This window comes from Symphodus melops (assembly GCF_947650265.1).
Source record: "Symphodus melops genome assembly, chromosome: 20".
NCBI lineage: Eukaryota > Metazoa > Chordata > Actinopteri > Labriformes > Labridae > Symphodus > Symphodus melops.
This window is the reverse complement of record NC_136710.1, coordinates 2,560,676-2,572,206: the sequence shown is the minus strand read 5'-3', so window position 1 is coordinate 2,572,206 and position 11,531 is coordinate 2,560,676. Positions and strand designations below refer to the sequence as shown.

General features: G+C 44.0%; 1 protein-coding gene across 4 annotated transcripts in view; it reads right to left on the bottom strand.

Moving 5' to 3' along the window:
• Positions 1–691: 691 nt before the first annotated feature.
• Positions 692–11,531, bottom strand: part of phka1a (phosphorylase kinase, alpha 1a (muscle)) — a 16,527-nt gene continuing 5,687 nt past the window's right edge. The window contains exons 10-34 of one of the 4 annotated variants that reach the window (XM_079371980.1): positions 11,250–11,372; positions 11,060–11,155; positions 10,321–10,428; positions 10,140–10,218; positions 9,925–10,059; positions 9,724–9,833; positions 9,456–9,600; positions 9,218–9,296; positions 8,808–8,977; positions 7,811–7,975; positions 7,639–7,730; positions 7,394–7,539; positions 6,951–7,104; positions 6,676–6,834; positions 6,462–6,591; positions 6,229–6,330; positions 5,996–6,111; positions 5,282–5,314; positions 5,097–5,132; positions 4,305–4,334; positions 3,558–3,602; positions 3,269–3,430; positions 3,128–3,181; positions 2,285–2,485; positions 692–2,208 (exon numbers count right to left, since the gene is read on the bottom strand). In XM_079371980.1, the coding sequence (XP_079228106.1) occupies positions 2,035–2,208; positions 2,285–2,485; positions 3,128–3,181; positions 3,269–3,430; positions 3,558–3,602; positions 4,305–4,334; positions 5,097–5,132; positions 5,282–5,314; positions 5,996–6,111; positions 6,229–6,330; positions 6,462–6,591; positions 6,676–6,834; positions 6,951–7,104; positions 7,394–7,539; positions 7,639–7,730; positions 7,811–7,975; positions 8,808–8,977; positions 9,218–9,296; positions 9,456–9,600; positions 9,724–9,833; positions 9,925–10,059; positions 10,140–10,218; positions 10,321–10,428; positions 11,060–11,155; positions 11,250–11,372 (2,844 nt within the window). In that variant the 3' untranslated portion in view covers positions 692–2,034. The remainder of the gene's footprint in view (positions 2,209–2,284; positions 2,486–3,127; positions 3,182–3,268; positions 3,431–3,557; positions 3,603–4,304; positions 4,335–5,096; positions 5,133–5,281; positions 5,315–5,995; positions 6,112–6,228; positions 6,331–6,461; positions 6,592–6,675; positions 6,835–6,950; positions 7,105–7,393; positions 7,540–7,638; positions 7,731–7,810; positions 7,976–8,807; positions 8,978–9,217; positions 9,297–9,455; positions 9,601–9,723; positions 9,834–9,924; positions 10,060–10,139; positions 10,219–10,320; positions 10,429–11,059; positions 11,156–11,249; positions 11,373–11,531) is intronic. The other 3 variants (XM_079371981.1, XM_079371982.1, XM_079371983.1) reach the window with 3 other exon arrangements.

Here is an 11,531-nt window from a genome sequence, read left to right as displayed (position 1 = left end):
TGTTTTTTTTCCTTTTTTTTTTACAAATGCATCAAAACATTTCTATCACTAGCAGAGTGTGAAAACAAAAAAAGACAAGTTGTCCCTTAACTTCTGAGCATTCACTGTATGGTTGTAAAAACTTTCTTCATTCTGCAGATATAAAGTTGGGAACGAGCCGAACCTGCTGCAATGAAGTCACAGTTAACTTGTGCACATGTACTGCCACCTGCTGGTGACTCTGACCATCTGATAGATCAGTGTTGTTGGTAAATCGCCTCTCTGGCGCCCCCTATCGGTGAGAAAAAACACAATCTGTTCAACAACTTGAACCAAAGCCTCCATTTTTTTCTCTTTGCAACTTAGCTGAAAAAAAAAAAAAACAATGCAGAAGAAACTGAAGACGAGGAAATAAATTAAACTATCACTGCAGGAAATACAAACAAACACAGTAAAATTATCATTAATAGCCCTGGAAAAAAAGTGATGTTTACATTAAGTTGAGAGTGTTGGTTGGTTGTTTTTTTAATAGGTTTTGATTTAGTTTCAAAGGCAAAAAAACCCCCAAAACATCTTAGTAGTTAAAGGTTTTACAGTTTCACACAACATCTTAAGTTCATGTTAACTTCTTTTACTCCAGAATTTGAATTTAATGAATTTTGGTTAAAGATGACGTGAAACACCAAATATGAATAAATAAGTTACAATCACGCCAGAATATCTCACATTTTATTTGAGCAGAAGTAAATTAGGTCACTTAAAAAGACGACTAAAAAAGTCACAGCATTCAGAGAGTAAGTACAAAACGTGCTGAAAATGCATTTATTATTTATTAATCAATAAAAATTGAGTTCAAAATAAGGTGGTTTTATTTCTACACATTCTGCAGTTTTTAGTTTTTTTTTGCAGAGTTACAAACCAAACAACGCTCCTAACACTCAGAAATGTTCACACATGCAAAATTAAGGCGTTCAAGAAACGTCTTTTCTGACCTTCCCAAAGTATTAAGAAGTTTAAAATAAATAGTATGTTTTTTTTAATCGTCGTTATTTTACACATCGTACAGCATTAAGGATTAGAGGTAAAGCGGGTTTAAGCTGGTGAGCTACGATACAAAACAAATGTGTCGTAATAAATTAGGCTCAATTACAGTCATTATTCAGAAAGCTCACGTCGAACGTTTTCAAGTCTTTAAAAAAATGTTACAGACAAGATTAGATTTGTAAGAATGAAAACTTGTGACTTCAGTCTCAACAGTTCACTCACATTCATTTCCCAGGGATGTAATTTATCCACTCGACTCTTCGAAGTGTCGCGACGCCTCAGAGATGTACGAGCTGTTTGAAACTTCAAGGATAATTCTGTTGATTTTTTATTTTTTTTTCCAGTCGGAGAAATCCCGTCAAATAACCAAAAAAAACAATCTCAGTTCTGGACGTGAACGATCATCAGTTTTTTGATCTCAGTTGCATAAACGTCCACGGTAATCTGAGGAACAATTTTAATTCACGTCTGAATCTTAAACGTGTGAAACGAGTCAGACGAATGTGCTTTTCAAACATGCGTCTGTTCAGAGGGAAAATGGGAAAAACAAAATACTTCAAATTTATTTTTCTGTTGTTTAACTCTGTACATATTCAACAATGTCGAGAGATTACTGATGCCAAAATATCCCGTCGGGAAGTGCCATTAAAAGTTACTTCCTACCAGGGCAGCAGATAAAAGGTGGGACTGAAAGTCAAACTCCTTGTTTAAGGAACACAATGTTAATTTGAGCTGCTGCGGCACCGGTGAAAAGAACGACAAGCCGCCACAACACAAGAGGGCCATCGAATGTTGAATCTGTGTCATTTATCTTTTCATTAAAAAAACAAAAAACAACCCAAAACAAAACATCAAATCAGTCGGTTCTGTTGAGTTAATCACAATTGAAGATTGTCTGATTCACCGTGTCGAAGAAGAACAAAACATTTTTCATTCATGGTTATTAAAATGTAACAAGTGTTCGACTTCCTCTTTCTGAAAAGTGGTTTCACCCCCCCCCCCCTCGCTCGCTCACTGCACGGCACACGAGCCGCTCGGCAGAAAGTCCTGCACATACGCCGCAACCGCCTTGGTGAGGTACGTCATGCTCCCGAAGCGTCCACTGGGGGCGCTGTCGTACAGCAGCCTGCACACTCCAGTGGACGGATCCCTCTCCAGGATGTGCTCCTCTGCTCCCAGGTCCGTCTGGAGGAAAAAAATGAAATCGTTAATGGGTACGACGTGCAGCAGAGGTGGGATCGAGACCCCCACTTTACGTCACCTGGTCTTTGTGGAACATGTCGTTGGCCACGTGGACGATCTTCTCCACGTGGATGATGGAGCCGATGCTCGGGATCTCCACGTCGGCCAGCATGGTGAGCACCAGGATGGCCTCCACCAGCAGCTGCCGGTACTCGGGCTGGGGGACGCGGTTCAGGACCGTCTCCACGTGGACGGCGAATTTGATCTCGCCTGGCGTCATCTGGAGTTTGTATTTACAGAAAACTGTTTTAACCTTGCACTGTCAGCTTTTCTACCCGGAGCTTTTTTTTTTTTAAATTACTTGTTCAGAGGAGAAGTTTGAAAAATAAACGTTTAGAATTTCAAATATGTAATTATTTAAACGTTAAGTACTTTTACGTCACATGAAGTATTTCCAACAGTTATCAAAAGCCAGAGAAAATCCATGTAGAGTCACACGTGTCTTAGGACGTTCACCAAAACAGACAGGATTATCGTTGCCGTGGAAACTGTATGTTACGCTGCTCATGACACTCGGATACATCAGCGTGTCGGTGAACACGTTCGCTTCCTCAGGTCGGTTTGTGCTCGTTCATTTTCATCGGGGTGGGGGAGGGGAGGAGCGGAGAGAATCACTCCCATGATTGCCGCCAGATTTCAAACGTCGTCTTTTTGCTTTTGCTTTGATTGAGAGCCCCCTGGTGGCGGGATTTAAATACTGACTGTGCGTTTAGGGATTTGTAGTGACCTCGACACCTGATTAAGATCGAGCCAGCGAAGGAATGGACATAAAGATTTGAGCATCAGGTAACAAAACTCAAAAAAAAAAATTTTTTTAAAAAGTATGCAATGTTTTTCTTGTCTTGTCAAGTTGGCGTCTTACCTCTCTCGTGGTTGAAGACGGAAGGACAAACCCTTCTATGGACAGACCGTGGCACTAGAACACAAAGAGATTTGAACCGTCACACGTTAAGCAAAGACGAGTCATCGTGTAAAAGTCATCGTCACATCAACACATCCTGACCTTCTGCAGGATCTTCCACACTTTCTGGTAGAAGCCCACGGGGACTCGGTTCAACGCTCCGTCCAGACGCCTCCTGCGCAGCCATTGGCCGTGCCGGGTATCCTTGGCGGCCGGGATGCATTCAGGAATGTCCAGAGATTCTATGGAGGGCAGTCTGTACCTCTAAACGGCCACAAGACAAAAATGAATCCAAATATTTTAAAGCTTCGTTTCCCTCAAGACGGGGGGCAAAAATATCTAGAAAATGAACCTGAAAAAAAAAACCCAGAACATAAGTTAAACTCTTTACCCCGGATTCAACGTTGTCGATATCCAGAGAGAAGGAGCGCGAGCCCTGAGAGGCAGAAAAAAGAAAAGACACGTCCAAAATGAACAACACAAAACTGTGCCGGCGAGGGAACAATTGAGAGCGATAGATTCACAAACAAATGAGCAGCAAGCACGAACGAGTTACCAGGAGGGGGAAATTATATCAATTATATCATCAACTTAAGAGGACAAACTTCAATATGAAGTCACAGCAATTAAACAAAGAGCTCTGTGTTCTGTCTAATGATTCACGAGGGCGGGAAACGATCCGACAGATTTGGGTTAAGGTGTCCTTCTGGATAAATACATTCAGGGATTATGATGGAGACAGACTAAATTAAATTAAACACAACATGTGATTAAATCATTAAACAACCAGAAATGATCATCATAGCATCCTTTAACGACATAATAGAATTTTTTTTTTTTTCTTTCTTAGATCTCAAATAAAAAAATTTTTTGGGGCATTTTCTGACTAAATCAACAAAAACAGTCATTTAAAATGTTTTTTTTTGCAGCTCTGCCGTCATTAATAAATTATTATCTGCAAATGTTAAAGCTTTGAAGCTGGACTGAACATTAGCAGCCACAAGCTAGCAGCGTGCTAACAGCGCACTGTTAAAAGCTTGAAGAGTTGATGTTCTTGTTAATTATTTCAGATGAATTAACACCCAGAACACCGGTAGTTGTTGTTTTTTTTTTTTTTAAACGCCGTTACTGTTGTCACCTTTCGAGGGAAGCTCAGTGATTGGTCGAGCTGAAAAAGAGACAAAAGAAAAATCCACTGTGCATTCAAGACTTTCCACAAACCAGTTCAAACACGAGCGTCAAAATAAACACGACACTGCTTCACACGTTTTTTTATCCATCACTGAAGGCGCGCGAGTCTTGCTAGCTGTACTGTCGTTGAATCTGTGAGTGCACGTGAAGCTGTTTAAGTCGAGGACGAGAGAAAAGAAGAACATACTCTCTGCTTATTTGGACGCCAGGTAAGAGTTTTTACATCACAATCATTCTGTGTCAATTTATGAGCAATATGAAGCTACAAGCTAACTCAAGTGTGCTAACGTTAGCATGCTAACACAACCATTTGAGCACCTTTAGTTTTGTATCTGTTCAAAATCCTCATAAAAAAAGGGTTGCTTTCTATTCAAAAAAGTTCAAATACATAATATCGCTACAGTTATTTCAAATTACTAAAACTGAAATTAAAATTTGCAATCTGGGAGATTTTTTCCATCTGAAATCATTTTTTAAGAAAAAGCAAAAACAACAAAAAAAATTCATAAATTCAACGGGTCAAAAGTCTAACGATGGACATCATCATCATCATCATCATCTTCGTCTTCATCACTGTGAACACTTCCGTCACCTTTAATCCATCTGCATCACAATATAATGAAAACACAATTGATTTGATATTTTCTCAAATTATACCACAACCATGAGGTTTCAATTCTGCCCGATATTTTAAAAGATTAACCATCATCATCATCATCATCATCATCATCATCATCACCTTCACTGAGTCAGTCAAAGACACTCTGCGGTCAACCTGCAAACAGGAAACACAATGAATTACAATGTTCAAATCATAACATGAACCAGAGTCCTTCTACGATGACACAGCACAAACAAGGAATTCATTATCAAAACACTAAACTGCAACTTAAAACAAACTAAACATCTAAACATCATCATCACCTCTGCAGGATCTGTCAAAGACAACCTGGGCTCCTGGATTAAAACAAAGAAAACAAAGTTAAGCTGAGAAACAAGAAACTATGTTTAACTCTCTGCGCTCTCGTCCGCTGAATCAGCAGATGGACTGATAGATGTTTGTCATTCGACAGTACAAGTCTAAAGTTTCGATTAGTAACGATTGGGACCGTGTGACCAACAGTCGAGGTATAAATAAATCACAACAATCTGAGGGATTTAAAAACTCATTTTCTCCTCATCGACAAGCAAAGAAACCAAATCCTCCTCCGATTATCAACAATTTTTTTTCTTCACAAGGCCTTAAAAAAATTATCTCCACGATTTCTTCTCTGATGCGACTCGCCCCTTTATTATTATTATTATTATTATTATTATCATTCTTTTTTTAAAAACAATTATCGAGGTGAATTAACACCCCAACACCTGCTCCTGTAATCAGCGTCACCTTGCTGGGATCCGACAAAGACAACCTGTGTTCCAGCTGCAACAAGACAAAAAGTCAAGTTTGTCAGTGAGCACAGTACTGGACCTCCTTGTGCAGTTTATCACACTAACATGTTGTGTTTATTCCTTTTTCCTTATTTGGTTGTTTTTTTTAAAAAACTTTTCTTCGAGCTCCAGATTTTCAAACATGCGACGCAGTGTTGTGATAATGTGAGTTTTGAATCTGTTGTGTTTTGGTTTTTTTTGTTCTACCATCTTCATGTCGCTCTTCAGTTTGCTGATGCCGGCTCGCTCGCTCTTCGTGGCGCCCGTGTTCCCGAGCTGATGGATGGAGATGGCGGAACTGGCGCCGACTTCCACCTCTCTGACTGTGGAGGTGAATAATACACAAACATATATAAACACACACACACACAAACTAACCGCAGAGGGGAAAAACACACAAAAGACTGAATAAAACGTGTTTGGCTGTTTTAGTGACCGACCGCTGCGCTGCACTCCGAACTCTTTGCCACTGAGGATGTGATGGAGGAGATTCTTCAGCTCGGACGGACTCAGACCCATCAGACTCTCTGTGGCCTCATCTCCTGCACACACACACACACACACACACATTTAAACTTTAAAGGACAGCGCTCTCCAATGTTTTGAATTTGGACTGCAGTACCCATTTTAAACACCAGGGGTCAGAGTGACATACTGCTCCTTTAATAATCACCTGAGCAGTTGAGCGACTGGGCGAGCTCCGTGGCCATCACCTGGATGATGAGACCGATGCGCAGCCGGAACATCTCGCTGAAGAGGTTCGGCTGAGTCCGGATGCTCATGGCGAGGTACACCATGATCTCCTGAAGAGCGGAGGGGACACGTTTGAAAAAAAAAAAAAGGACGGACAAGGTGGATGATTAAAAGAAGAGGAGGACGTGAGCGACCTGAGTGAGGATGGCCACGCTGATGTTGTTGTCGCTGGCCTCGTCGATGAGGTCGGCCAGCTGGTCCGGGGGGATCGGGGCTGTGATGGTCTTCTCCCGGGGCTCGGGAGGTAAACCGACTGTCAGGTGTTTCTGATGAGCCAGGAGATCTGAGCAGGCCTACAGACGCAGCACACATTTATAACTGTGTGTGTGTGTGTGTGTGTGTGTGTGTGTGTGTGTGTGTGTGTGTGTGTGTGTGTGTGTGTGTGTGTGTGTGTGTGTGTGTGTCGTACCGAGTCGAGCTCCTCCACCTTCTTCCTCAGCATGCCGGAGATCATCCTGATGAGGCTCCAGTGTTTCAGCTCGCCGGCCTTCTCGTAAAGGTCGGACAGCAGAGACCGGACTGTGGAGCCTTTACCGTGCAGACGAGTGTCCCAGTCCATGCCCCTGTGTCACACACACACACACACACACACACACACACACACACACACACGCAAACAGAAAAACACACACACGCACAGAGAGCTTCAGGTTCTTTGGTTCTGGATCTCATGAGTTTCTCGTTCCTTAGTTAAGTCAAGTTCAAACCCTTGGACCTGCCGGCAGCTCCTTCATTGATTTCAAAATAAAAGCACGGTTGTACTTCAGCAGGAAGGGAAGTCTTAAGACAACAATTCAAAAAAATAAAAGCCCAACAACACGGGTTAGCGATTTCAAAGTGTGTGAGTCTCACTTGTCTTTGAAGAGGATGTAGAGGATGTCGGCCTGGTCCTGGAGATTCTGCGTGTCTGTGAGCATCTGGGCCAAGGCGCCGTGGTCGATGGCTCCGCTGGCGTCTCGGGGGATCTGGCTCAACGCCGCGAGCGCCACCTGTGGGCCCTGGAGGTCAGACAAAGAGAGGAAGGGGGAGATTCATGATGAGGTTTATAAAAAAGGGACAGACTGGAGAGGAAGGATAAAAAAAAAAAACAAACAGACTTGAGAGTCCCCTGGCAGCGGGTCGGGGAGGTTCAGGTTGAGCGACGGTTGTCGTGTGCGGAAGAGCTTGTTAGGCAGGTACATGTTCACAGCTGTGGGTCAAAAACAACAGACGTAAACAGGAGTCTGATGCAGGAGCAGGTTGAAAACCGTCTGGAGTAAAAGCGCTCACCGTGCACGTCCAGACCCTGCGCTTTGTTCATCAGAGACACCATCTCCTTGGTTTTGGCGGCGGCGGCCTTGAACCTCCCCAGACCCTTCACCTGCTGCTCTTTGGGCTTCTTGGGGGCGGCGTGAGCCAACAGGTGGTCCAGGTACTGGGCCAGGTCGTCGGCCTCTGGAGACGGGGAAGTAACAGAGGGAGAAAAGTGAATCTACTTTCTGTGGAGGACGCTGCACGTTTGCATCAAGCTAGACGGAATATCGCAGCACATACAGGAAGTCACACAAGGAAAACGCACAGAGCATCCTGTCAATTTCAAAATAAAACACAATGTGTGGAGTCGTGATCGTTTTGTTTTCTCAACATGACGTCAAAACAGGCTGAGAGTGGAGAACAAGTCGTCCTCAGAGAGACATAGAAACGTGATGTTTGATGTTTCCTGGAAACGGATCCAACGCCAGTCTGACGGAGAGAAACCGTGGCGGCGTGCACGGAGGATGTGTGAATACGGGGGTGAGAAGGCAGCCAATCCCTGGAGAGTTGTTTTTTTTTTTTGTGATTGAGGTGTTAAAAGTGACTAAACGATGAAAGAGGATCAAAATGCTGACAAGATGCTTCACATGGTCGGAGGACGTTTCAAACCATGCACGCTCATTTCCAACATGTCACATGACATCATCAGAAACATCAGCATGTCCTGCAACACGCAGACAAAGCGTGACAGACGTGTGCTCAAACTGTTCAAACAAACATGAATTCCTTTTGTAATTTTTTTAAAATTCCGATTCCTATAAAAGTGGAGTTTTCATGTTTTTAAAATCGTGCAGCATCGTTACAGGAAGGATGGCGACGGGGAAGATCGGTGATGATGTCACAGCAAGGATAAAACAGGAAGTAGTGATTCATCTGCACCAGGTTTCAAAATGAGGAAATGAAATGTGAAATGTTTCCGTCTGGTGTCACCGCTCCTCCCTCATCAGTCCATCGGTCTGTTGGGGTTTCTTACCATCATCACAGCGTAACTCATGCACGTATCCATCGCCGTCAGCCTCATCAGCATCAGCATCATACTCTTGGTCGCGGCGGCTCATGCTGCCGGAAGCCTTACCGTCCAGGAAGCTCAGGTGAGCGAAACAGGAAGTGGTCATGAACTCCGACAGCTTTCCCGTCTGGATCCTGGAAGGAAAAAAAAAAAAAAAAAAAATCATCCAACCAGAACGATCGATTCTAAATCCTCGTATCGGGAGCTACGGCGTGATTTGCAGAGCCACATGGCGGGATTCGAACCCGGGCCTCCCGCTTGGGAGGACCACAGCCTCGTCGACGAAGAAACACATCCCATAATGCTCTTCTGCTCGCACGCCGACCAATCGGCCAGCAGCGCCGCAGAAATCCGAAACAGGAAGTCCATCTCACCTCGCTCCTCCGTAATATCCGTCCTGAAGCTTCTTCAGCGTCGCCAAGACCGCAGGGTCCAGGTTGGTGTGGTCTTCAGCTGAAACACACACACACACACACACACACACACACACACACACACACACACACACACACACACACACACACACACACCGCTACGTTTAGCATCACCGTTAGCATCTTCAACCAGTGTAAACGGGACCTTTCAGACTTCGTTAAGGTGTTTCGTGCTTACTCAGCATCGTCTGAGAAATCGGAAAGGTGACGGTGGGTCGCCCGGTCATCCTCCACCTGGACGCCAGGTACGCGATCTCCGTCCTCAACGACTCCACAATCATCTTGTTGTCCAACGCCAAGTAGAAGTGCTGATGGTCGATGAACTGGAGGGGTCAAAAAAACAAACAAACAAACAAACAAAAGCAGCGATGAAGTGGAAGGCTGAAGCTGATTGGCTGAGGGATCGACGACCCGACAAATCAGCTTGCGGTGATTTGAGTCCAGACCTGAGGCGTGAAGGAGAACATGGTGTTCCTGATGATGTAGAACTTGGAGGTTCCCAGCACGCCGATCCTCCTGTAGGGTCGACCCGTCAGGCCCAGTCGAGGGTTACGACCTGAAACACAGCGGGGGGTGGGGGGGGCGGGGTCAAAGCGTGACCGCTGACAGCCTGCACGGGTCCAAAGGACACGAAGAAGCGGTCGTACCCAGTCTGGCGTAGATGTGACTCAGGACTCTGGAGGGCTGCACGTGGATCGGATGGATGTCGGCGACCGTCTCCACGTCGATGCCGTTCTTCAGCAGCAGCTCTTTGATCTCCTCCGTCTCCGCCAGGATCGACACTGAGAGCGGACGAGTTCAAACAGAGTGAACACAACGACTTCACTCCACGTTATTCAGAACTCATCCGCCGCCGACTCACCCTGCACCACCACGTCGGGCTTGGCGATGGTCGAGAAGCGTCTGTTGAGAGGGTCGATCTCCCCGGGGGCGAGAAATCCCTGAAAACAAGGAAGAGGGAGGTTTTTTTTTTTTGTTTGTTTTTTTAAAGTCGAATTCTTGAAGTCGTTTATTTGACGGGTGTTTTTCCGATGTTTGCTCGCCTCCGACAGAAGGTTCCCGAGGATGTAGAGCGACTGTCCCCACTTCAGAGGACATTTCCCCATGGGGATCCTCTCCACCGAGTGAGGGTTCTCGTACTCCTCCTCCACCTGGTTGGTTCACAAACAACAGAGGTCAAAGAGACGGAAAACAAAACACAAAGATGGCTGTCAGCACGAACATGATTAATAAAACTCCCAAATTAAACGCGTTCACGTTTTTTTATCGCATGTTATTTTGTCCCTTCACGCACACCATAGGTAACACTTAGTAGTAAATTAATATATTAATATTATATTTATTAATATATTAATTTATTATTAATTGTACACATTAATTATTATTAATTGTACATATTAATTATTATTAATTTTATTCATTATTATTATTAATTTTAATTATTAATTATAATTAATTGTATTCATTATTATTATTATTAATTATGTATTAAAATTAATAAATATAAAAATAAATAATATATTTATGAATATTTTATATATAAATATATATAAATTAATAGTAGAAGTGGCACTGAATAAGAAAGACTTGTTTCAACTTTAACAAGCTCTCATTGGCTGAGCGGACGGAGACTAATCCGTAACGACTTCCTCTTTCTTTTCCCTCCGTCGAGTCAAGGTCCAGTCTCTCTTCCGCTGTCCAATCAAATAAAGGCAAGAAGCCCCCTCCTCTAAATGTAGTCTTTGAAGAGTGTGTGAAGCAGTGTGAGGAGGACGTCGTCACCTTATCAGGGGGGACGCTGTAGAGCTCTGGGACCAATCGGATCCCGTCTTTCTGCTTGATCAGGATCCCCTCCAGAGCCTCCTGGTACTCTTGCACCTAACGGGAGATCAACGTCCACGGTTAGCACTCTGGGAAAAAAAGAAAAAACAGAGGCTCCCGTTGGAAGCTTGGAGCTGGGCGGGTTGGACACCTGCTCGGGGCTGTTGATGAAGATGCCGTCCAGGATGAGGTAGGTCCAGAACAGCGGCCACTCGCACTCGATGTTTTCAAAGAGCTTCAGCTCGGCGGACTCGTAGTACAGACGGTTCGGATCCTGGAGGAACACAGAGGAGGAGACTGTCAACATTAGTCACGACGAGGGTCGATCAATTCTGGGAATTTTCAAAGTTGGAAACTTTCCATGTAATGGGAATCAACAGGAATATTTAAAATGGAAGGTTGGTCTTTGACAGGGAATTTAAATATAGTTGGG